We start from the raw sequence: 27,560 nt of genomic DNA on the forward strand, positions 1-27,560 counted from the left end.
AGTTGGGTCTTGGGTTTCCCTTCCCCTTCCCCTAACCCCAATTCTAAATTGATTATCTTTTGATCTCTGATACCCAAGAGCTTTGAGGGAGATAGGAAGTTGGTTTCGTAAGAGTAACCGAGAATAGGGGATCTAGGTATTGAAACCCATTGAGGGAACCCTAGCCCTTTGCAGGCCTTTGGGCCTCAAGATGTATTTAACTTTGGAAATAATAGCCACTGCTTACATTTCTAAAGAATTTTGCAATTAAACAAACATGTAAGAAGTACTTACTTTTTTTCCCCCCCAAGGCAAATGGGGTTAAGTGGCTTGCCCAAGGCCACACAGCTAGGTAATTATTAAGTGTCTGAGACTGGATTTGAACCCAGGTACTCCTGACTCCAGGGCCGGTGCTTTATCCACTATGCCACCTAGCTGCCCCAAGAAGTACCTACTTTACAAGCATCACTACTTCCCTACTTTTCAAATTTTAACAGATCCCTTGATTCCCTGGGCATACTAGTAAATGTTTAATAACCAGCTCTTTAAAAAAAAAAGTACCATGACAAACCTTAAAATTTAATTTGCATTATTAACATTTTGTTCATCACCTTCTTAGGTCTAGATAATCAACCAAACAATAAATCTGTTTGTAGCCTTATCCAATTTTGAGGCATAAATTTCTCACACTGAAAATGTGATTTCATGGCTGTTGGGAGTTTTCAAAGAGGAATTTCTTTAACTTCTAATGAGTCCTCGCTAGTTGCCTGAGACCAATAAGAGGTAATCACAAAACCAGTTCAGTTCTCCCTTCCACATTCTGACTTTCCCTATTGAGGTTTAAGTATCTTGCAGGTTGATAATAAGAAATTAAAAGGGAATATTTTGGGAGTTTTATGGAAGCCACAGATGACATGCAAAGGCCAGTAGACACAGAAAACATTTAGAAATTCAGAAATGTATAAAATATATGTATTATAACTGTATAATATCAACCCCAATTTTATAATAAAATACTATACACACTCCACAAAAAAAAGAAAAAATTTCATACTTCATCTCTGGCAAGAAGGAAGGACCAAAACTTTTACCAGAGTTTCCCAGATCATGGGGGTACTGCATCCCTAAGTGCCGCCATGATGGAGGAAGGAAGTATTTGAATACAGATCTTCCTTACTTTAAAACATACTGTCTTCATATTCTTTTGTTTTACAGATGAGGAAATGGATGCTAAGAGGCCCTAAATGGTCTGCCAATGTTCATATAGGCAGATTCAAATTTTTCTCACTTGACTCAAAGTACAGTTGTTTCCCCCCATCCTATAATGTCTCTCCTTTATTCCTTTCCTTTTACCCCCGGTCCCCTTCTTTACCCACTAAAATTTGCATTTGCCAGTAAAGAGAGATTCTGGAGAAATGATTGGTGCAAAGATGGACACAGTCTTCCAGATATTTCTGGCTACCTCAAGGACTACTTCTCTGCCCTGGTTATGTCCATTCCCAGTTTGGTTGGAATGAGGCCTCACTTTCCTCCTACATCTTTACAGTTAAGGCTAATGTTTCTTTTTTGGTATGACCCACTCTTTGGCCCTAGATTCTATTCTCTTGGGCCAGGTTCTTCTGCCTTTAAGAAAATCTTTGTTTCTTCTCCACATATCTCAAATTTGTCTCCTTTCTACTTACAATACCACTGCTCTAATTCAATTGCTCATCTTCACTTTCCTAGACCATTGCAACAGTGTTCTGTTTGGTTTCACTAGCTCAAATCTTGCCTCACTTCCAATGCATCCTGCACAAAGTTGCCAATGCAATTTTCTCAAATGACACATGTAAAAGAGTCACCCCTTTTCAATAAACCTCAATGGTAGTTACTGTCTTTAGGATCCCAGATAAACTTGTCTATTTGACTTATAAAGTCCTTTATGACATTGTTTTATCCAATCAACCTATGTTACATATTACTTTTCTCCTCTGATTCTGTGGTCAGTCAGTCATTTAATAAACATTTATCACAAGTCTATGATATGTCAGGTTTATTATATCCCTAAATGCTGGAGATAGAGAAGGACCAGATTTCTTACTATTCCTCAAGCAGGACATTCTATCTCATCTCTATGCATTTGCACAGGTCATCCTTGATATCTGGAATCCATTTGCTCTTCATCTCAGTCTCACAGCACCCCTGATTTCCTTCAATATTGAGATCAAATACCACATGGTATTTGCCCCAGCTGCTAGTACTTCTCTCCTCCCCCTTATTACCTATTATTTCTTTTGTAGATATTTATCCATAATATGATCCCTCCCTCTTAAAGGAAAATACTTTCATTTTTATGTTTGTCCCCAGCACCTGTCACTGTGCCTAGTACAATGGATTCTTACAAGATGCTTACTGATTGGTTGATTGATTGATTGATTGATTGATTGACAGGCAAAGCTCTAATTCCCTAGAGCTCTCCTCCTCCCACTCTTGCGCAGTTCTCTCCTGTGCAGCCACTTACCCCAATATTTCTGGAACCCATGCTGGCTTCTAAAGAAATACTGCTTATGAAAAGTCCAAGATGAAAGTATTACTCCCCAGAATTAAAGGTTAGGCTCTGATATTGGAACCCTCCCTTCCCTGCAAAGAAGAAAGGAAGTGGGACCTTTACACCTTTAGCCCTAGAATGAAGAGTTTAAGAGACAATTTCTAGATACTTAAACTGGTTATAATGCTCTTCTAACCAATCCCAGGAATCTCAGTTATTGTCTGTTCCCCTTCTGCTCAACTCAAGCCCTTCCCCGAAGCTTAGAAGCCTGACTTACTTTCTCCCTCTGCCCCCCACACCACACCATACCACACCCTTGTCCATAACCACTCTTCAGCCGGCTTAATTTAGTGCCTCTTGGTTCTCTCTGGAATACCTATACCTTTAGTTCTTCCACTACCCCAAACCCTGAGTAAATCTCACCCTCCTACCTTTCTTCCTGAGTTCCTGAGGTGTGCTTTAATATTCCTACCTGGTAAACTTTGGCATCAGCACAAAAACTGTCTTGAGCTTACCTAACCCTCCTACAACTCAATCAAACCACTGGGGCATAAAACCACTGGGCAATCCTTTGTAGACAATACACAGTTATTGTGCCTGAGTACTAAATAGCCTTTGATTTCAATGAGGAATGACAGGAAGCAAGGTTTATCCTCCCTATTTCCTTTTCCTCTTCCTACCCATGAAGTGGAGGTATCCCCAAGGCTACATCCTTGGCCCTATTCTATCTAACCTCTCTTCCTTGATGATCAATCCTACTGCCATCAAGTCAGTTATTTCCTTTATTCAGGTTACTATCCAGCCCTCCTTTCTCCCTTGAGTTCTGATTCATCCTACCCTAGATGGCTGCAATATTACATTTTGTAACCATGGTCAAAGAAAGCATTCATCACCCATTAGAGCTAAATTGTTCATAAGGAACCACATTATACTTAGAGAAGTTGGTTCTAGGATGACAAACACAGTTTGTTCCCAAGACAAGTCTTCCACCATGCCAAAACTTATACTCTAAGAGCATAGCTTTGAGTAGTCAAGGTCAATTCCAAACCTTTGTGAAGGAATGGAGGAAAACCTATAGAAGACCCCACCAGGGAGGGATATGTATGTTTAGGAAAGGAGTTAACTCTGACATATGTCATGGGTGCCATAAAAGCTTAAAAATTTGTCTGGGACTGGGAGTAGGGGAGTGATGATTATGGGAGGACACAGATGAGATATGAGGCAGCGTGGCACAATTTTTGTGTGCTAGATTTGGAATCAAAGGATCTGGATTCATTCTGTCTCTTTCCCACCAGCCGTGTGGCCCTGGGTAAGTCAACCTATCTCAATTTCTTCATCTGCAAAATTAAGAAGTCAGATTAAATGACCTCAAAGGTATCTTCTAGTTTTCATTCTAGAATCCTTTCCTCCAATTCTAGGTTGATCTGGTGAGAACAGATTACATAATAAATCTGTTAAAGTATCATCATTTATTAAAGTGATGATTCTTGTATATTACAGTCCATTCCAACTTCAAAATTTTTCATTATTAATGGTTATTTAGGTAAATCTTCCTAGTCTGCAATTGTAGGCTATTTCAATTCAAGTCTAAGACTTGGCATTAATATCTGTTAAATTCCATTTTACTTGATTGGGCCCTTTGTTCTGACCTGTAAAGATCTTTTTGGATGCTGATTCTATCATGTAATGTGATTATCTCTCTCAATTTCAAGTTTTTTGCAAAGTATTGAAGCATTGGACAATCTTCTATGCTCTCAACTACAAATTCATGAGATTGTACCAGATGTTTTCTAAGTTCCTTCTATCTCTGTGATTTGCCTTCCTCAGAATCACTGATAGCAACAGTGAACAGAAAACATCTATAAGTCCGGTCTTGTGGCACTTTACATTGACACTGATCATTTCACTTGAGTCTGATCTTTTCACCAGTTCCAAATCATATTACCTGACAACTTATATCTCTTTATCTACTATTTAATTTGTTAAATTTTTTGTGATAGTCTGTCTATAGCATTTCCTGATCTATCTATTTGGAAATTGCGCTCAAAAAGGAAATGAATGACAAATCAGTAATCAAAATCTGTTGCTATTACTCCATTATCTTTCAAATTCTTCCCCTGCTTTCCGCTTTCATGTCCTCTCTCCCCTTTTGAGGTTCTCGTGATCATAAAAGCTTTTAAAATTATCTCATCTTCAGTTTTCATGGTCTGACCATGTCACTCTTCTGAAAAATCTTCAATAATGATTGTTCACAGACAATGAAGAAGTTGAATCGGATAATCTCCAAAAGTTCTTTCCATTTTTACATTCTATGGTTTCGTGTCCCATAGCATTCCACAGTGCAAACTAGCTTTCCAACCTCAACATAGAACTCCTGAACTTAAGTTCTGGTCTTGTTGAAGCATCCCCCAAACTGACCCTCCACAATGCCCTTCTTTGTACTCTCCCTCTGCCTATCCAATACTATTCAGTCCGGGAGAGCCTTCTCTGGTCATTGTAGCAAGCAGAGGTCTCTTCTCTGAGCTCTCACCTCAAAGTCTGACTGCACCCTCTTCTTTCTGCCAAAAAAAGCCTAACCCCCAAACACCTCGGGGCCCCGCTCCTGCCCCAGAGGCTTCGGAGCTCGGACGCCATCGCTTCTCCGCTTCCACAAAGGGGTCTTACTGGCAAGTGGCGGCCGGGCGGAGGAGGCGAGGGCAGTTCTGCCCCAGCCAGTCGGGGGTGGGGGCACCGAGGGTGGGTAGTGGCGGCTTCCCCTCGCGGGGTGCCCTCTGGCGGACAACTGGACTCGGGCTTTTGGCTCACGCCAGGATACACGGGGCCAGAGTTGGGGCCACTCTCCTAGAAGTCATTCGAAGTGGGGGGAGCAGAGATGGGAGATGCGGGGAGGGACTGAAGGCACCGGTCTGGGCCAGGGTCGAGGTGGCGGCAACAGCCCCTGGCACTGCCTGGCACAGTGTGGAGCGAGGAGTGGGGGTGAGCGGAGATGACCCAAAGGTCCGGGCCAGGGGCAAGCCTAGCGGGAAGGCGAGCGGAGCTCCTGACTAAACTGGAGGGGACCCAGTCCCGTCCCGTCCCGTCCCGTCCAGCCCAGTCCCATCTCGCCCCGTCCGCGGGCGACTCCTCACCTGCCTCCCACAGGACACCGAGAATCAGCCACAGGCTCCGGCTCCGGACTCCCCCCTTCTTCATCTCCAGTGGCCGTGCGCCCGGCGAGGCAGGCTGTGCGGCGGCGCCGCTGGCTGCGCTGCACTGCAGGGCTGTCCAGCCCGGGCCAGTCCGCTCCTCTCCTCTACGTGCCTGTGCCCGCCGCGGGGCGGGGCCAAGGGCGGGTCCGGCTCCGGCCAGGGGGGGCGGGGTGGGCAGCTCCCGCCAGGAGGGGCAAAGGGCGGAGAGAGTTTGGCTCCTGGACGCGACCAGGCCGGGACTGGTCTCCCCAAGTTGCGGGGAGACAGGTGGTATGCGCGGGCGCGCAGCCCACAGAGATCTGGCACCTTCACCTAAGTGGAGAGGGAGAGTGCTGTGCTTGAGGACCAGAATCAGCTTTAGGAAGGACATAGATAAATAGAAGCCCGTCCAGCCAGGGGCAGCAAAAGTGGCAACAGGATTGGTGGTCATTATATTAAAGGTAAAAAGATAGTAGGGATTGCTTAACCCAAAGAAGAGAATATTTAGCTAGAGTGCATTCTCTTTGCTTCAGCTATTTGACGGGTTGTCAAGTGGAAGAAGGATGAGACTCTCTTCTTGTCTCCAGAAGACTGGAAGTGGAACAAAGAAGGAAGTAGCCAAGAGGCAGATTTCAGTTCAGTGGCCAACAACTTCCTCTCAATCAGAGCTGTGGGACAACGGGCGGCCTCGGCAGGTGATAAGCTCCCCAGCCCTAGAATTATTGAAGCAGAAGCTTCTTGCACATTTCCAACGAAGATATTCTACAAGTTCCACTAGATTTCTGAGATTCAAAGCTGTTGTGATAATTCCAAGTAAATGGGCAGCTGTTTTAAGGACCAAAGTGTGGTCACTCCCAGGGACAATTGCATTCTAGAATTGGGACCGGCAAGGGCTGAAGCTTTCTGGTGCTGTGACTTGGGAGGGAGCAGAGACTGGGGATTTCTCCTTTTGATGTTGATTCTGGTCAAGGAAATGAAGTGCTTCTGGATTAGTGGTGAGGAGAATCCCTTCCTCTCCTCATCCCATTCTTTCTCAGCCACTGACCACTTTTGCTGGGCTTATTTATAGCACAGAAATTCTTAGGTTGGGGAAATAGGGCTGGTAGATTGGTTTCATTCTATACTAGTCTGCCCCAATAGAGAAGTAAGGAACCCTGCCTTTGTGCTGCCTGCCATTGAAGAAAGGCAGTTGAAGGTAATTAGTGGCACAGTGGATTAGAGCACTAGGCCTGGAGACAGGAAGATCTGAGTTCATATCCAGACTCCACCTGTTTCTTCAATGGTAAGATAGAAATAATAATAGCATTCTAGCTCCCAGAGTTGTTGTGAAGATAAAATGAGATCATATTTATAAAAAGTGCTTAGCTTGGTAAAAAGTAGATGATATAAAAAGCTAAGTTTCCTTCTCTTCCCCTCCCAGAGGACCAAGTCTGTGAAAACCACTTACTCACGTGCAGAGGTGCGGGCATCTGGGAGAAAACAGAAAGGTCCCTACCTCACCCTCATTTGGGAACTCTGAGTTTAGTTAGGAAGATAAAAAGGAGATGGGGATAAGGGACTTGGACAGATTTAAGAAAAGTGGGAGGGTGTGAGATCCTGAAGAAGGGAACACAGATTCATGTGTCCTGCACACCTGAATCTTGTTCTAGATGCTGGGTTTCCATTGGTCTGAGCACTGAGCCTGAAATGTGAGGTGGCTAATCTAGAATGTGGGATGGCCATTCCAACCCAGTGTCCTGGATAGGGGCAGCTTTGACCTATCCACCCAAATCCAAGCTTGCTGGGGGTCCTTAGTTTCCAAGGAATTTGTTATCTTTTAAGCTTCCCTTCCCTTCCTTTAGTTTCATCTTCACTACAGAGGAGATACTGGGCTTGGTGTACTGATCTATTTTCTCAATTCAATTTAATCCAATGAATATTATTTCAAGCAACAACTGTACACAGACTTCTGTTCTAGCAGCAGGGGGAGATAGAAAGGTTATATAAATCTTAGTTCCTGCCCTCATGGAATTGATAGTTTATTGGGGAATAATACATGTGGTTTAAAGTAAAACAGTTATATGAGAAGTACATTTGAAAGGTGTAAAAATGCTATGTATTATGTGAAAGAGGGGATCATATTGATAGGCAGAATCAGGGAAGATTTACAGAATAAAGTGGCATCTCAAATGCCACTTCATTGAGTATAGGGTCAGGGGTGTCTTGGAGGGGAAGAAAGGTCACTCCAGACAGAGGAAAAAAAGGAACCAAAAAATGCTTTGGAGATTGGTAGTCTACTTTGGTTGGAGACTGGAATGAATAACAAGAAATGATATGAGATGATAGATGATCCAAGATTATGAAGGGCATTGAATGCCAGGCAAAAGGGATTTGATCTGTGCTGACTGAACAATAGGTAATCATCCAAAGGTCTTGCAGAAGGGTAATATGATCAGGTTTATGTCTAAGAAAAATTAGTCAGGTAACATTATGAAGAATGTGTTAGAGAGGGGGATAGTAACCATTAGAAGGCCGTTGCAACAGTCTACCCATAGAGCTCGTAGGTGGCAGTGGAAACAAAGAAGAGTCAGCTTCAAAATCAGTTGAAATATAGAATCAACAGGACTTGGTAACTGATTGGCTATGAGAAATGAGGAAGAAGGAAGTTTTGAAAATAACCTCCAAGGTTATGAACATGAGAGAAAGACTAGATAGTTTTGTTACAGATAGAAATACTGGAGTAAGAAAGAACTGGTTTGTGGTGGGGGGAGGAAAAAACTTTTTAGACCTGGAGAGGATGCCTACTTATGCTCAGCTGCCCTCTTTAACCCTAGGTCCATCTTGATCAAGGTCAGCTTAGCTAAGGGATGTGGCCAGACTACAGTGGGGGCGGGAGAGGGAAAAACAGAAAAATAAACCACTTTATTGTAGTTACCCAAAAAGAAAGCCCAGCCCTCTCTTCCTTCCCTCTGTCCTTGGGCTGGAGGAGGTGGGGATTCCTGGAGGAAGGCCCCATTGACCTCTGCACCTAGGCCTCCTTCCCTCTGCCTCTCCTCACTTAGAGCAATGAACAGTAATCAGAGAAATATATTGAGGTGGTGGAGAAAGGAGTGGGGAGATTCTGAGGGGAAAGAAGACTAAGAGACAGTGACAAATATATATATATATATTTTTTTTGCAAGGCAAATGGGGTTAAGGGCCACTGCACCACCTAGCCGCCCCGACAGTGACAAATATAGAAGGGAAGGAGACACAGATAGAATGGAGAGAGAAGAACAAAACAGTAACAGATAAAGGAAGAAATACACATTGAGAAAAATACAGGAAAAAAAAGAAGGCAAATAGATGGTGACAAAGAATAGACATAAGAAAAAGAGAACATAAGAAAAAAGAGAAAATTAAAGGTGCGGGGGGGGGGCAGGGGTGGTGTAGCTAGACAATTAAGTCCCCTTTCTGACAACCCTGGATGCCTTGAGGCTCTGATTGGGGAAGAACTACTGCTGTATGTGATCACTGGGATGGAAACATGATGGAAGAGGAAGGAGAGAAGGGCAGGCGACTTTCCAGATGCTACATGTCTTTAAGTCACTAAGTTAGCTCTGTGTTAGCAGACTGGTAGAGTATATGTATAGATGACCTTGGGAGTGGGATTGGGAACCAGCTCCTTAGCTCTGTCCCTACAAAATGGACCAAGAGTCAACTCAGAGCTGCCACCTTTTGGAAGAAAAGGAAAGTCATATTAAGAATTTTGATTTCACACTGTCATTTCCAATAGGGGCCAAGGTCACTTTCGCAGGTTGGGAATAAACTCTGTCAAAGGAAAAAGAACTGCTTTGTTTCCCTGGAAGAGTCTCTGTCCAAGAGAAAGGGCTCAAAATTGCTTTATTCCCCTGGACTCCATCCCAGACTTGCAACACCATTTCCTCTCTTATAGCTTTAGATGTGAAAAGCTGTTAAAGTTCCTTTTCTATTCCCCCATTTCATCTCCCATACACAATGTTTGAGTGCTCTAGATTTCCTAACCAGGAGGTAAACTAGACAGAGGGTTCACTTATTTATTGACAGGAAATGGTTGTCATCACACCTTCCTCCCCTTCTTCCTTTCCATATTCATCATCCATCACCAACTACAGGAGAATAAAAGTGTGGCCTAAGAGGTCAAGAGACCTAGACCTTAGCATGGATTTACCATTAATTTGCTGTGTGACCTTGATCAAGTCACTTAAGGAGAGCTAAGCAACCTTTTATAGGGAAAGATATTCATCTAATTTATTAACTATAATAAGAAAATATTGAAACATAGCCCCTGGATTAACCTAAAACTTGGGGTGGTGAAAATGAATATGATAATTGGTTAATTAGCATATATATTACAAGTGAGTGAATATAAAATCTCATTTGATTCTCCACAACAGATCTGTGAGATAGGTGCCACTATTTCCCCATTATGCAAATGAGGAAACTAGGACTAAGAAAAGTTAAAGCTTGTAAATGTCTGAGGTAAGACTTGACCTCAGATATTTCCTTGTTCCAAATGCATCATTCTATTGACTATGCTAAGTGGATACACCCTTAGAGAGAAATAGCTTTCCCGGAGAGAATAGTAGATCAGCAACCAGAGTCCTTGACAAGACAACTATGATCAGGGATGAGGGTTGAACTGTTATTCCCATGATGCACAAATGGCTTTTGTGACTCCTTCAGAAGCTTCATGACATCACTAAGTGAGGGTGTAAGGTGTACACAATCTTAGACAGACAAGTAGGATGTGTTGCTATAATACAGATACCATTGTTTTGGAACTTGACTTGCTTGGCTAAAAGAGACAGTTAGACTGTGACCCAGACTTTGTTTTGAATGAATGACCCCATGGGGCAACTAGGTAACCTGAGTTCAAATCCAGCCTCAGACACTTAATAATTAACTAGCTGTGTGATCCTGGACAAATCGCTTAACCCCATTACCTTGCAAAAAAAAAAAAGAAAAGAAAACTATAAAAAAAATGACCACCCTGAACTCATACCATTTTATCTCATCATTCCTTGGGGTCAGAATGGTTTTCTTTATGCACATTCCTATGGTCTTTTCACAGCTTTATTGGGGGTGTAGTGGGAGTGTGTTTGTGGAGTGTCTTTACTGCCTTGGGTTTCTGCAAGGTGGGTATTGTCTTGGTGCCCATCTGCTAGCATATCTTTCCCTAGGACACCGGGTTGGCCTGGTCTGTTAGAGGTATAGAAATAGTGGATTTCCCAGATACTTGGACTTCAATCTCCAAAGTGCCTGTTAAGCCCCTAGCAATCTGCCATCTTAAAGAATACTGAGAAGAGTGTTGACTCCTATCCAAATTTTCCCTGCTACTCTTTTGTTTGAGACTTGGTCTGACCTATAGGGCAGTTGATCTTGACTGGCAAGTCCTGTCCACTCCAGCATCCCATTATTTCATCTAATTTTTCATTCTCCCTCACCACCCCATATTCAGTCATTGGTCAAGTTTTCCTCCACAGTGCCTCATCTAACTTTTGCTCTCTATGCATATGGCTACCACCCTCATTCAGGTCCTTATTATCTCTCACCGGGGTGCCACTGAGGAGGTCTCCTAATTGATCTTCCAGTATTCAATCTTTTCTCTCTCAAATCCATCTTCTACACACACACATACACAGAGAATATGTGATATTCTTATAGTACACAAGTCTGTTCACATTACTTTCCTATTCAAAGAACTCAAATTACTCCCTATTAGATTATAGGAACACAGATTTTCATCTGGGATGGACAGATTGGTCCAAGGTCATACAGGTAATGACACGGGCAGGATTTGAACCAGGTTCTCAATGTCCTTTTCCATTGCATCACATTGCCCCTAAGATAAAGTATACATTTCTTTATTTGGCATTCAAAGCCCTTCTCAATTTGACTCTTGCATACCATTCTAGACCTATTACATATGACTCTTCACATACCCTACGTTTCAGTCAAATTGCCTTACCTGTTATTCCTTATGCATAATATTTCATTTCCTCACTATGTGCTTGTGCAATGGATATCCTCCATCTCTGGAATGTACTGTTCCTCGTCTCTGCCTTTTCCAAGCTAGGCAAGTAGTGAATTGGATATAAAAGTGGAATTGGAATGAGAGGCCTGTAGATAGAAAGATTTGAGTTCAAATCCATCTTCAGATACTTACTAGCTGTGTGATCCTGAGCAAGTTACTTAACCCCTATTGCCTCAATTTCTCCAGTTATAAAATGATTATAATAATAATAATAATAATAATATGTTATGCTACATACAATTATAATAATACTTACTTTACAGGGTTAGTATAAAGATTAAGCGAGATCATATTTATGAAGTGCTTATCACAAAGTAGAAGCTTAATAAGTATTTAATCTCTTCTCCTTTTCCTTAATTGTTCCCTATTGTAAAGTGCATTTGTCATTTAATGAATGAGACCTGGTAGATTTACCTCTAAGTGTTTTGATGAATCACAAAGATTTAAATTCCTCATGTGTATATCCATTGTCTTCCTCATGATCTTCAATGATGAGTAAGTCAATCGTTAACTTTTAACTATTTTAGGCTCTCTATAGACAGGGCCATTCTATTGGTTTCGTGAGATGTCTTTAGGTCAGTTAGTTACAGTCTCATGGGATTAATTCTAAAACCTCCATTTCTATAGCACTTTAATGTTCACAAAGTTTCAGAGCCCTCTATACATATCCCAGTCAAGGACAAAGTCCTTATATTCCACACCCACCCCTTATCCTAACCCAGATCTCATATTTCTTTGTAATGTGCTTTTTTTTCTTTTTTATGTTTTTTTTGAAAGGCAATGGCAATGGGGTTAAGTGGCTTGCCCAAGGCCACACAGCTAGGTAATATTAAGTGTCTGAGGCCGGATTTGAACTCAGGTGCTCCTGACTCCAGGGTCCATGCTCTATCCACTGCACCACCTAGCTGCCCCCTCATATCTCTTTGTTCCCCTGCTCATTTTGAGTTGGGCCTCCCATGGACTCTCTGGACATAATATCATCACCAAACACTAGACTAGTCCTTTGCGTTGAATTTCTAAAAATCTAATCAGATGCTCCTTTAATCTCTCTCCAACCATTGATAGCCTGCCTGGATTCACTCTTCAGTGGTTAACATGCTCCTACCTTTATACTCTCCCAGTGATTTTGAATTCTAATTGTGGATGTACAAAGTGTAATTTTCCTCTCCATTTGCTTTCTCCTTTATTTCCATCTACCTCAACTTTACCATTCCAATATCCCTCTCAAGATTTGTTTGCTCCTTTTATACTCTCTGGAATGCCTGTGCCATAATTAACAAATGTAGTTTGATCTTAAACTTCCTTTCTCACTACATTCATCTTCTGATACTTATGAAGGCCTAGATCCTTCCTGATGACACTTTCTTTCTCACCATTTCACTGTTCATTACTGGTTACACTTTCTCTCATACCCATCTAACTCATTGGACCTGCTAGGGAGATAAGATTACTCATTAACTGTTGCTTCTTCCTTACTTTCTCTCTTCCACTATACTCAGAAATTTATCTTCCTTTGAGGTTTCACTAGATACATGTCACCCAGTCTAGGTTTTAGTGGCTGTAATCTGTTGGTTCCGACAATATTTTCCTTCCTTTCCCAATGAACTCAATATCTGACTTACTATTTTCCTCTATTTCCCAAATCCTTCCCTGATTCTAGGGAACATCTGTGTGTGTGTGTGTATACATATGTATATATACATATATATATATATATATATATATATGTATATATACATATGTATACTGATACCAAATTTTCTTGTTTCTACCTTTATAGCATCTCATATAAACATCCCCATTTCACCAATTATAGAATTACTACCTCTTGTCTGGATTATTGAAATAACCTTTTTATATAAAAATAAATTTTTATTGATGTTCCTCTTTTTTTATATTATCAAAATCTCTCTAATAACCTTTTGTCTTCTGGTCCCAGACAGTCGATTTATATAGCAAACAATATTTTCAAAGACAAGTAAAAATAGGCATAAAAAAAATAATCAAAACTGACCAATACATCCACAAAGTCTGGAAATGTACCATATTTTCACATATTGCACAATGTACCACAATCATGGACATGCTTCCTATGCAAAGGGATTGGAGCATCTTCTCTCTTCTTTGGAGTCATGCTTACTCTTTGAAATTTTGCAATATTCATTTCAGGTAGTTTTGTTGTAGCTCTTTCCATTTACATTGCTATCACTTTATATGCATATTTTCTTAGTTGTGCTTATTTCACACTATGTTAGTTCGTATAGATCTTTTCTTGCTTTTTTGTGTTCATCTCTTTTGTCACTTCTTATAACACAGTCATTTCATTTCATTCATGTACCATTATTTGTTTTATGAATTCACAAGTCCATCAACAATGCACCTATATCCCTACAAGCCCTCCAACATTGACTTCCCATATTTTGTCATCTTTTCCAATTTCCACAGTGTAAAGTGAAACCTCAGGCTTGTTTTGATGTTCATTTCTCTGGTTATTAGTTATTTGGGTTAAGTGATTTGCCCAGAATGCCACAGCTAATTAGTGTTTGAGGTGAAATTTGAACTAAAAAAAATGAATCTTCCTGACTTCAGGCCAAGAGCTCTATCTACTTTGCCACTTAACTGCCCACATATTGACTTAGAAAACCACAAATATACATAAATCTATATTGTATTGTATTTTTATTTATTTTGTTAAACATTTCTCAATTACATTTTAATCTTGTTTGGCTGCCTTAATGGAAGGAGTCTCTTCATCTGGGAGTTCTCTCATTGTTCTAATCCTAAGTAATGGGATGAAGTTATAGATACAGTCACTTTCCAATATTTAGTAATAACTTAATTGTGAAGATGTTATTTCCCCCAAGTAGAACATAAATTTTTTGAGAGTAGAGACTGCTTCAATTTTGTCTTTATATCTCTAATATCTAGCATAATTCATGGTGATGCAGGGAAATGATGTAGAGAATTATGAATGTAGGTTTAATGATATTAAAATCTTGTTAATTGCGGAAGGATGCCCCGAGATGTAAACTGACCTTGATTGTTGATTGTATCCTGTTACCCCTTGACCCTGTTGTTTTGTATCTTGTCCCCTATTTTCCCCTTCACCCAACCTGGTCCTTAGACACTGGCGTAAAAGGAAATGACATGTTGGGGGTCGAGTATGTTGGGACAGGAAGGATCAGTGTGTAGCTGCCACTGGAAGATACCTGGCCCAAGTTGTAAGACCACTCCCCAAGGACTACCTCATGCCCAATCTACTATAGAAGAGTATATAATAGGACGGGCCACAGTGCTTTTTCCTCTTCTTCCTCTTCTTCCTTTTCTTCCTCTTTTTCTTCTTCCTCTTCTTTGACTCTGGCAAGATGGGTTTTTCTAATGTTCTTTCTTAGGTCATGTGGAGCACAATGGACCTCCCCAGGCCATGTGTCCAAACTAAGTCAAACCTCATGGTTACTGGTCCCTTTCTCTCTCTCACTTTCACTCAAATTTCACCTGGTCTATTCTTAAGGTCATTACTGCTTTTCTAGGAGTTTTAATCTATATATTTGTAATATTTTGCCATAATAAAATCCTGAGCAGTTTTAAATTCCCAGAAAGCATACAAATTCCTTTACCTTTCAGTGGCCTTAAATCTTCTGTCTTCAATCTCTAAATCTTTAATAACTGGCAACACTGTACAAAGCAGGTCTCTTAGCAAATTCTTGTTGAATTGAACAATGACTTACAAGAATGGCTACCCTATGAGGTCTATCTGAAGAGTATTCCACATAGTGGTCAGAGATGACTTCTTATTCCAACATCATATCTTGTGGAAATTAAACCCTATTGCTTTTTAATATGTGCCTATATACACGTGTCCATTGGTATGGTAGGGTCCTTTACAGTTATTTGAGTGAGGACTCTGTTCTATGAGTTCTAATCTGAGGGGCAGAACAATGCAGACCAGTAGCACTGACTAAAAGTTCAGTGTATTTCAGAGGCTCTCAAAACACACCCAGGATTAGTAGGATACAATCTTAGATGAATGATATATTTAAATCTGCAGCATCAGATAGTTTCAGGAAGCTCATTATAGGTTCACTAAGACTAGAAGACTAACCCACAGGCAATAGTGGGTGCCAAGCATAGCCAGAGCATTGTGGATACCTTGAGGAAGAGATAAACAAATAGTTCTTCTAGCTGCCTTCCAAGGTGTCTACCTCCTGTGGAAGATATAGAGTGACATGCTCACAAAAGGGAAGCCTCCCATAGATCTTAATAATGTAGCTGTGCCTTCTCTTCCTGGATCCCAGAAATTCACCTGGATCAGATTCACCTTTCAGAGGCAAACTGAAGCTTCTGCAGGTTTCTACAATAGTGACCTCCTTAAATTCACCACTACTTGCCACTCACTGTACATCCAAGTTGAAGGATCAAGGAAGTTTAAGGTCTTCGTACTGTCTTACAAGTGTTTGACTCAGAGTCCTTAACCTTTCTAATGCCCCTGGCCAGGGTGCTGACACTGTGGAGATTAAACAGTTTTTGATCTGAGTGAATTATAAGATCATAGGACTAGGAGATTTAGAGCTAGAAAATGAACTTAGAGGCTATCTAGTCCAAATCTTTCATTTTACAGATGAGACATCTAAGGACTGGAAATTTATCTAAAGAAAGTCAGCAAGGTAGTAAGTATTTTTTACTATGTGCTAGATACTGTTAAATGCTGGGTTGCAAAGAAAGGTAAAAACAGTCCCTGTCTTAAAACTCATATTCTAATGAGAAAGACAACAAGTAAATAGATATATACACAATACAAAAAGAATGGATGGAAGGTATTCCCAGAGGTGAATGCGCTAGCAGTTGGGAGGGGGGTAGGGAGGAGGGAGCATGGAAAAGGACTTCCCTGCATAAGGTGATATTTGAGTTGAGATCTGAGCTGAGGATTTCCTGTAATTTCCAAATTCAGAGTCCCAGGTCTCATAAGTAATACTCATTGTTTCCATTGTCTGGTTTGTGGAATTGTTTTGGTTTTGGTTCCTGAAAAGTAATAATGGTGGTGGAGTAGCAGGAAAGGGGTAGAGTGAACTCAGATTCATACAGGGATTAGTCTACAAACATTAGTTTTTAGCTACAGGTGCTTTAACATGCAATCTTTGCCAAGTACGCAGTGAGCTGCCATACAACTGGAGGAATGGAACTACTTCCAGATTGATTATATAAATTCTATGAAGAACTTGACATGAGCCTCTAAGAGGAGTCAAAGTATACTCTTATATTCTGTGACTACATCATATAAGTGGACATGGAAGGGGCAGCTAGGTGGTGCAGTGTTTAGAGTACCAGTCCTGGAGTCAGTAGGATTTGAGTTCAAATATAACCTCAGACACTTAATAATTACCTATCTATGTGACCTTGGGCAGGTCACTTAACCCATTGCCTTCCACCCCCCCCCAAAAAAAAGAGAAGTGGACATGGGAAGAGATGGTAAATAGTTGTATTGTAAAATGTGGTGTGGGATCAAGACATGCATTATTCCATAGACAGGTAGAAAACTTGTAAACCTCAAATCTGTACATCAATTATATTTTCATCAGGAAGAGTCAGAAGGTCTGAGGAGGACCAAATCACATGATAATTTTGGAAGCTGGCTACTTGTCAGTCTGGGTGATTATCCTTAGGTTTGATTATCCTTAGCATTTGTGTAAAGGAAGTCATTATATCACTCACCTCTAGAGGTGCAATAGTCACTTATTAGGAAAAGCAAAGGGATCCAGATCAAGAACATGTGAGATATCCATCATTCATCCACCACAGGTGCAGGATTCTCAGTTCTAGAGTATTCAGTCACATGTTAATAGGATAATAGAATTATAGATCTAGAGCTGGAATCAGCCTCAGAGACCTTTAGTAACTTTGTTTACTGGATGAATAATTCCAGAGCTAGTGGCCCGCTGTACTCTTCTATGCTTTCCTGCCACAAAAGGAGGTACTCTGCACTACTAAGGATGACAGGGCTTCTCTGAATCACAAAAGCTTTTATACAGAGAAGTATACAGAGAAGTAAACAATTTATAAATCGAGGTAGAGAAGGAATAGAGAAATAGAGGAGTATCTCTGGAGTCTATTACTCAGAAAGCAAGATTATATTTGTTCTAGCCATAAAACAGGTATTGTCTCCAGAGTTTAAACCCCATATCAGTGTTCTGAATGAAATTTAAGATGAATTTTTCTCAAACTTGGTGTCTTGATCACAACCCTTGGCCCCTTGTTATTTATTTGAATAACTCTTCAGTTGATTCCTAAGCTATAAACCATATGACCCTATATTGAGACCAAACATCATGAGTTATACTATCTTAGATTTGGTAGGGATCCCAGAACCCAACAACTTATTTCTAACCAAGAATCCCTTCTACAGTATCTTTGATAATTGGGTATTGATCCTTCACTTAAATATCTCCTGTGATGTGGAACTCATTGTTTTCTAATGTAGCCCATTCCATTTTTGGGGTAGTTCAAATTTAAGTTTTTCCAATTACATTTAATTTATATTTACCTCTTCATCCAATCATTTCTAGGTCTGTTCTCTGAGGCTAAGAAGAACAAGTCTAATCCCTCTTCTGTATGTACACTAATCCTTCAAATACTTGGAGATGATTATCATGTATTCTTCAAGTCTTCTCTTCTTTAGGCTAAACATCCCTTTTAAATATGATCTTCCAAGTGATCCTAAAGAACATTCTTCTTCTTGGTTGCCCTCCTTTGATCCTTCCTAAAGAGTTGTGTCCAGTATGGAAAAAAATATTCTCCATGTGGTCTGACAAAGATAAAATAAAACAGAATACCATTCCCTATATTCTAAACACTATGATGATCTTAATGCTTCCTAAGATCACAATTTCTTTTGGTTACTATCACATTGCTGGCTAATATTAGTCTTCTTGTCCACTAAAACCCCCAGATTTTCCTCATATCAACTGCTATCTAGCTACACATCTTCTATCAAGTACAGTTGATACTTGGTCTATGAGTAACCTGGTCTATGTATACTTTGCAGATGAGGAAAAACTTTTTGCAAAATTTGCCTTGCAGGATGAACAAAAATTTGTAGTACAAGCATCATGTTTGGACTTGAACAGCTTGGAAGATGCTCAGTTAGGGTAATGTTGTTTTTTTTCTTTTTGCTTTCATATGTCAAACAAAGGACTCTTAGTCAATACACACTGTCCATTTCTACTTCAATATTATCTCCATGGACAGCCCTTTCTCATTATTCACAATCATCTCCTTTGCTCATGCCCTCATTACCTCTTACCTGGACTGTTGCATAGTCTCCTAATTGGTCTACCTGTTTTAAGTACCTCCTCTTTCCAATTCACTGAGAAGCAAATGTAAGGAAAAAATCAATGAGGCAAAACAGGAAAGTGATTCTAAAAAATGAAAAATAAGTATAGGCAGTAGTCTTAATTTTAGTGAAAGTAGTATAAGCCAGAAGACTCCTAATTTTGAAATCCCAGATGTTCTCATGGAATGAGATTCTCCTTCCAAGCAATAACCCTTCCTCCTCCCTCTCATCTCCCTCATGCCAGCCATGGCTCTTCTCAAAGATAAAATGCAGGTTAATTTGTTTTATTTTAAGTTTATATTGTGTATTAATCACTGATATTGTATCTCAGGTGCATTAGAGACAAAAAACTTAAACTATAAATAATTATTTTTACATGAATATTTCTGAGGATATGGTACTGATCATCCAACTTTACATTATTTCCTATGGGAAAATTTGTTTTGCAATATGAACAAATTGCATGATGAACAGAATCTCAGAAGGAATTAAATTTATAAACTGAGGTTCTACTGTACTTGAAAAATCAATTTTATTTGCTTAAGTATATATAATTTCTATTAAATTTTAATTTTGTTAGTCAGACTGTTGTAATGGAATGTTGACATCTTTTTCAATCCTGACTTTGTCATATTATCCATCCCTCTCAGTTTCAAGCCATCTGTTAAGTCTAATGCCACCTGTTCATAAAAATGTTAAACAGATTAGAGTAAGGGACCAATTCCAGAAGAATTGGAGACTTCTCTTTCTGGCACCAGACATTCAACCAGTTCTAAATTTGTTTAACTGTATTTTCATTTAGCCCACATGTCTCCATCTTGTTCACAAGCATAACATGAGAAATCTTATCAAATTCTTTGCTATAATCTTGGTCAACTAAATCTATTACACTCCCCTATTCTATGGCTATAGTAGCACTATCAAAATAAGAAATGAAGTTAGTCTGATATGACCTGATCTTAATGAAGGTATGCTTTTATTTTTCTTGTAGACATCTACTATCAAACCATCATTTTAATAATGGATTCATGAATTTTCCCAGAAATCAAGGGCATGTAGTTTCCTGAGTTTCCTCCATGCCTGACTTTATTCTGGGGATTCCCCAAGTTGAAAAATAGACAGCTGTATGGGGGAAGACCATATCAGAACACTGTTTCCTGCAGCTGTTAGCTATAACTACAGATTTGTGGACTTATTTAAGAGCATCAAAATTCTCCTTTGTTTTAAATGATTGTTTGTGGTGTGATGATGTGAGATCTGGTATCTGGATAGTTGAGACAAAGCTTAGTTTGCAGAAAATGGAGGATTTGTGGTTGTGGTGACCAAAATAATAAAGAGAATAGGGATGTGAGTCACAAAAGCAAGAGAATATGTGGTGGAACTGGTGAATCAATAGGGTGTGGGGGGAAGGGTGACAACTTAAAAATGAAAGTGAGTAATATATTCTTGGTGGAGTTGTGAACTGGTCCAACCATTCTGGAAAGTAATTTGGAATTATGATAACAAATTAACAAATTTTGTTCATATTCTCTAATCCAGAAAGCTACAGTCAGTAGGAGGCAAAGACAGAAAGAAAGATATCACATATGCCAAAGTAAAATTTGCCAGATCTTTTTGTTGCAGCAAAGATCTAGAAACCAAGTAGATGCCCATTTTCTGGGAAATAGGTAGAAAAATTGTGGTATAATAAATGAAGAGACAGCATGGTACAATAGGAAGAAAGAACACTGACTCTAGAGTTACAAGTCTGAATGCGAACACCACAATTAATCATTCAATAAAATGGCATTTGTTAAATACTAAGTTCCAGGGGTAGAAAAAAAAATAAAAAGAAGTGATGAGGGGCAGCTAGGTGGTGCAGTGGATAAAGCACTGACCCTGGAGTCAGGAGTACCTGGGTTCAAATCCGGTCTCAGACACTTAATAATTACTTAGCTGTGTGGCCTTGGGCAAGTCACTTAACCCCCGGTTACCTTCCCAAAAAAAACCTAAAAAAAAAAAGAAGTGATGAAAGTAAAGCACCTCTGAGAGGTACTTACTTAAAGAGTATGAACATTTGATTCTGAAAAGGAACACAAATGATCAACAACCACAACTTTTAACTGTTAAAATTTAATAATTAGAGGAACAAACCAACTCTGAGATTTTACTCAATCATTTCTGTCAATAGGCAGCTAGGTGGCACATCTAGAGTGCTAGGAGGTCCTGAGTTCAAATCCATCCCTAGACACTTACTATGTGACTCTGGACAAGTTGTTTAACTCTGTTTGTCTCTGTTTCTTCATCTGTAAATTGGTCTGGAGAAGGAAATGGCAAACTACTTTCTCAAGAAAATCTCAAATGGGGTCACCACAAATGGGCACATGACTAAAATAATTGAACAACAAATTCTATCAATAGTTAATAAACCTTTGTTAAGTGCTTACTATGTGTAAGATTTTTTTTAAAAATCCAGAATTTTCAAGGAGTTTACAATCTAGTGAGAGGAGACAAAACAAAAAGGAAGCAGAAAAGGGGAAAGGGGAGTTTGGGAAGAAAGGGAAGAGAAGGAATCTGGTGTTGGGTAGAGTGGAAAAGTTGGACAAGTCCAGAGTATTGCAGCCAGGTGAGAAATGACATGGTCTGAGCTGGGCTCTCTCCTCAATGGCATTTTGGAGCTCATGACTCTCCCATCCAGGGAGAACATCAAGGAAGATGAGCTTTTCCAGGATGGTAGGGTCATTCTGCTGAGGCAGTGGAGCTTTAGGTAGACCCTTTACCTTAGTTTGGGTCCCACTTAACATGCTTACTAACTGAGTAATCTTGGCTAATTAGCCTCTTTAGGCTTCAGTTTTCTCATCTGTAAAATGGGAATAACAATAGCACCCATTTTACAAAGTTATGAGGGTCAAATAAGTTATTATTTGTAAAGTATTTTGTAAACCTTAAAGCTTTTACATCAAGGATGGCTGTTGTTAAACATGAACAAGTAATTTAACTTTTCTGGGCTTTAGTTTCCTCCTTTGTAAATAAGGAGAGTCTGATGACATCTAAAGTCCCTTCTACTTTTAAGTCTAATTCAACAATTTAAATCTAACTCAATTTTTTCCATCACTGATGATGGTACAAGGTAACTAAACTCACTGGGATTGTGTTGTGTATATAGTAAAATAGAAATACCATTATTCTGCTGGATTATGAATTTATTCAGTCTTTTTGGAAAGTAGCACAGCATTATACAATAAGAATAATTAAAATGTTTACCATTTGACCCTCCATTTTTATTACTGACCTAAACCCTAAAGAAAGTATTGACAGAAAAAAGTGTTATTTGTGTGTTATTTGTAAAGGCAAAAAGTCCTAAATCTATGATGCATTATGAAATGATAATGATGAAAAACATGCCTGGTTCTGGAGTTCCCAGGAATCTGTGCACTAGAAAATAGAGTGCAAGCAAAACCTGAGTGCAGATATAAGGGTGTGTGTGGATCAGGTTGATGTTAGACATAACCCGCCAGAAAGTCAATCAACAAACATTTATTATGTTCCTAGTAGATACTAAGCACTGTCCCAAGGGCTGGGGAGAGATACAGGAAATAAAAAAGACAAAAACAGATTCTGTTTTCATGGAATTTATAATCTAGCTAAGCAGACAAGATGCAAACAAGATGTATAAAGGATAAATTAGGGATAATCTCAGAGGGAAGAAACTGGGAAAGTCTTCCTGTCAAGGTGGGATTTTAGCTGAGATTTGAAGGAAGTTGGGGAAATCAGGAGGTGAGAATGAGTAGAGAGAACATTACAGGTATGTGTGATAGTGAAAATGGACAATCAGAAATGGAGTGTCTTATTCAAGGAGGAGCAAAGGGGCTAGTGTCATTGGATTTCAGAGTATGGTTAGGGCAGTAACGTGTGAGAAGATTGGAAAGATATAAAGGAGTAAAATTATAGAAGAGTTTTAGTCATCAGAGAACTTTATATTGAATCCTAGAAGTAATAAGGACTTACTGGAGTTTATTGAGTGTATGTGTGTGTGTGTGTGTGTGTGTGTGTGTGTGTGTGTGTGTGTCTGTGTGTGTGTCTGTGTGTTGAGGGGAAAGTTGACATGATCAAACATATGTTTGACCATTTTGATAAGTGAGAGGAGGATGATATGGAGAGATATTTGAGGTCATTGCTATAGCCTGAAATTAGGGCCTGCACTAGATTAGTGGCAGTATAAGAGAGAAAGGGGTAATATATAAATAATACTATAAAGGAAGAAATGACAGGGTTTGTTAACAGCCAGATGAGAATCTAAGATAACAAAGATGATAGCTGTCACCAGTCTGGGTGACTAATAGGATGGTGGTGTTCTTGACAGTAAAAAGGGAAGTTTGGAAGAGGGGAGAGTTTTTTTTGGAAAAGATTAGGAATGCAATTTTAAATTAAAAAATTTTTATTTTCAATTCCAAATTTGTTCCTTTCATTCCTCTCCCTTCCATAGAGGAGGCAAATAATGAATCCATTATATTTATATAGAGAGAAATATAATGGGTTCATTATTTGCATATATATATATATGAAGTCATATAAAACATTTTTACATTAAACAAAATAAAGAAAAATAAAGAAAAATATTTTTAAATCTGTACTCAGAGTCTATCAGTTCTGTCTCTGGTGGTGGATAACATTTTAAATCATGAGTGCTTGGAATTGCATAGATCAGAATAGCTAAATCTTTCATAGTTAACCATTATGATGCTTTTTGTGTAAAATGTTTTCCTGGTTCTGCTAACTTCACCTTGTATCAGTCATGTAAGTATTCTCAGGTTTTTCTGAAACCACCACTTGTATAATCATTCCCTTAGTTTCCAATTTTTTGACACCACCAAAAAGAGCTATTATATTTTTGTATATATGAATTCTTTCTCTTTAATTTAGATCTCTTTGGAGTAGCAATGTTGATGGGTCAAAAGACAAGCATGATTTTATAGATACTTACTTATATAGTTAGGCATGTTCTTAAGAATATTTAGACCATTTTACAATCTATCAACAGTATATTAATGTCCCTATTTTTCCAAATCTCCTCTAGCATTTATTCCTCTCCTTTTCTATCATATTAGCCATTCTGATAGGTGTGAGATTGTAAGTCAGAGTTGTCTTAATTTTCATTTCTCTAATGATGAGTAAATTAGGGCATTTTTTTCATTTAACTATTAAGAGCTTTGAATTCTTCTTAAATTGCCTGTTCATATCCTTTGACTATAAATTGAGGAGTGACTCTTATTTTTCTAAATTTTATTCAGTCTTCTGTATATTTAGAAAATGAAGCATTTTCCTATTTTCCTTCCAGTTTTGGCTGCATGTACAAATTCGTTTATTTTTTATTTTTATTTTATTTTTAGGTTTTTTTCAAGGCAAATGGGGTTAAGTGGCTTGCCCAAGGCCACACAGCTAGATAATTATTAAGTGTCTGAGGCTGGATTTGAACTCAGGTACTCCTGACTCCAGGGCCAGTGCTCTATCCACTGCGCCACCTAGCCACCCCTACAAATTCTTTTAAATTTATTTTAATCAAAATTATCCAATTAACTTCTCATGACCCTCCCTATCTCTTGTTTGGAAATAAACTTTTCGCTTATTCATTGATCTAACAGGTAATTTTTTTCTGTTTCCCTAATTTGTCTATGATATCATTCTTTACATTTAAATGATATACTCATTTTGACTTATCTTTGTATAAGTTGCTACTCAGTTTTGAATATTTCAAGTATGAAATTTATATAGACATGTAGTATAAGATGTCTAATAGGTAGTTGGAAATTAGACACAGGAACTCAGAGAGACATTGGGGCTGAGAATGTTCTACATAGAGATGATAATTAAATCTATAGGAAACGATAAAATCATCAAGTGGAATAATAGAGGGAGAAGATAAAACTGCCTAGTCTGTGATTAGTGAAAGCCACCTGAATGAAGACAGGAAGGAGAAGAACCAGAAAAGAAGTGTCATAAAAACCTAGAGAGAAGAGTTTCAAGAAGAGAGTGACCAATAGAGTCAAAGCATGCAGAGGTCACAAAGCCTGAGGATTGAGGAAAAAGTCATCAGATTTGGCAATTAAGAGATAAGGTCAGAAGACAGATCTCAGAGAGTACAAATCAATGAGGGTGAAGAAGGTGGAAGTACAGGTTGTAGATGGCTTTTTTGAAAGGAGTTTATCCATGAAACATAGAAAAAAATTGTAATATGGATAGCAGGTATAGACTGATAGACAATTGGGTAACACAGTGGCTTGGAATCAGAAAGACATTTTCTTGAGTTCAAATCTGATCCCAGATACAAGCAATGTGACCTTGGGCAAGTCATTTAACTCTTGCCTCAGTTCTTCAACTGTACAATGAGCTGGAGAAGGAAATGGTAAACTGTTCTAGAATCTTTGCCCAGAAAACCCCAAATGGGGTCATGAAGAGTAGATCATGAATGAAAAATGAGTGGATAACAATATAGACAGAACAAGTGAAAGTTTTCTGAGGATGAGAGATATGGTATATTTATAAGTAGCAGAGAAGTAGCCAGTAGACAAGGAAATATTGTTAATAAATGAGTAAGAATAGCAAAGCAATCTACTGTAGAAGATAGGAAGGAATGGGATTAGTTGCATGTAGAGTTCTCCTTGGCAAGGAGAAGGACAAATTATTAATATGAGATGGGGTAAGGAAGATAGCGGCAGAAAGCATCTGGGTGGTAATAAGGAAGAGAGAAAAGAGAGCTTTCATAGAATGACCTTATCTTTTTTTAGTGAATTATGAGGCAAGATTCTTAGCTGAGAAAGTAAAGGGAAAAAGAGTCATGAAGGTTTAAGGAATGATGAAAAAGTTTAGAAGAACTGCTAGTTGGGTGGGATAATGAGTCTATATCTATAGAGGACTGACTTTCATCAGTGAGGGTCCAATTGGGATGGTTATATAAATTTGCTCTGCTCTTAGCAAGGTTTTGCGATTTCCCTAGCTTATATTTAGCAATACATGAATAGAAGTGAAGGCAGTGGATGGTGGGAGTGATCCAAGGTTGTAGCTTGATTGGGCATCACAGGTGTCTACATTCTGCTGGCATAATCTTTGAAAAGCCAGAAGCATTTCAATACCATGATGAAACATCTAAGTAGTGTTCATTCAATAGGAATCCAACACATTTGGGAACATTTGGGGCCCTTCCCTCATGTGAATATTACACCAAGTCTAACCATACTGTGGAATAGTGAATATTCATTTAAAGCCTCCATTAACATATGTGTGTTTTTTGTTTTTTATCAGCCAACTAGAAGATATATTGTTCAAAACAAAAGACATTTAATTAAAGAGCACAGCAAGGTAAGTGCTTGGAAAGATTTCTCCCATACACATGGGGGTGTATCATACCACCAGTGAGGGAGGTGATACCTATAGGAAATGTGTATGCAGGGACACATGTGTAGTGAACACATGAAACCTAAGAAAATATTTTTTTAAAAATTTAGTTATTTATTTTTCCAATTACATGCAAAGATAATTTTGATAATCTTTTTTTTGGTAAGGTTTTGAGTTTCACATTTTTCTCCCTCCCTTCTTCCCTTGACAGAAAGAAATCTAATATAGGTTACACATGTATTACTATGTTAACTATATTTCATAATAATTTTGTTCAAAAAGGGAAGGGAAAAAACTACGAGAGGGGGGTGGCTAGGTGGCTCAGTGGATAAAGCACTGGCCTTGGAGTCAGGAGTACCTGGGTTCAAATCCGGTCTCAGACACTTAATAATTACCTAGCTGTGTGGCAAGCCACTTAACCCCATTGCCTATCAACAACTAAAAAAAAAAACTACAAGAGGGGAAAAAACCATAGTCCATAAAACTAATTTTAAAAATTGAAAATAATATGCTTTGGTCTGCATAAAGACTCCATAGTCCCTTCTCTGGACATGGATAGTATTTTCCATCACAAGTCCTTTAGAATCACTAAAAACTACTTCAAATGCTAATGCTACAGAGCCACTGACATGCTCTGGTGATGTTATTGGGTGAGCTATGTTCTTTGTGACCCTGGGAATCCCCTGGTGCTCTCTTCTTTCTGTTTTTTTGCCTCATATCCAGGGCCATCTCTCAATGGATTCATATCTGGTCACTGGATTGAGATGACTCTTGAGGAGAAAGTGAGACTGGTGACTTAGCACAGCAGTCCCTCAACTCAAAACCAATTCATGTGCTTGTCATGGCATCACCTTCCCAATATCATGATAGTTTTCAAAATGAAGGACTCTTTTGCAAGAGTGCTTCTTCTCTCTGCTACCATCTACTGATTTTTTGCTGCTATGTGTCCTCATTCTGAGGAGTTGGCTAGCTTTTTAGTTTGGTAGTCCCAGAAGTCATTTGTAGGTCTTTTACATACAAACCTCCAGTCTTTAATAAATCCTCTCTCATCAAGTTCTCCAGTTTGCTACAGAAGTTCTTAGATTTCCATGTTTCTGACTTTCTGGATTTCAACATCACACCTTGGTTCTACCTTTAACCTGGAACTTCCCTCAC

The 27,560-nt window shown here is 39.1% G+C and overlaps 1 protein-coding gene across 2 annotated transcripts in view; it reads right to left on the bottom strand.

Annotated features, from left to right (window-relative positions):
• Positions 1-5,739, bottom strand: part of FLT4 (fms related receptor tyrosine kinase 4) — a 113,874-nt gene extending 108,135 nt beyond the window's left edge. For both annotated transcript variants that reach the window (XM_074212196.1, XM_074212195.1), the window contains exon 1: positions 5,635-5,739. In XM_074212196.1, coding sequence (XP_074068297.1) covers positions 5,635-5,698 — 64 coding nt within the window. In that variant the 5' untranslated portion in view covers positions 5,699-5,739. The remainder of the gene's footprint in view (positions 1-5,634) is intronic.
• Between the last annotated feature and the right edge of the window lie 21,821 nt (positions 5,740-27,560).

Source organism: Macrotis lagotis, chromosome 1 (assembly GCF_037893015.1).
Source record: "Macrotis lagotis isolate mMagLag1 chromosome 1, bilby.v1.9.chrom.fasta, whole genome shotgun sequence".
Classification (NCBI taxonomy): Eukaryota; Metazoa; Chordata; class Mammalia; order Peramelemorphia; family Peramelidae; genus Macrotis; species Macrotis lagotis.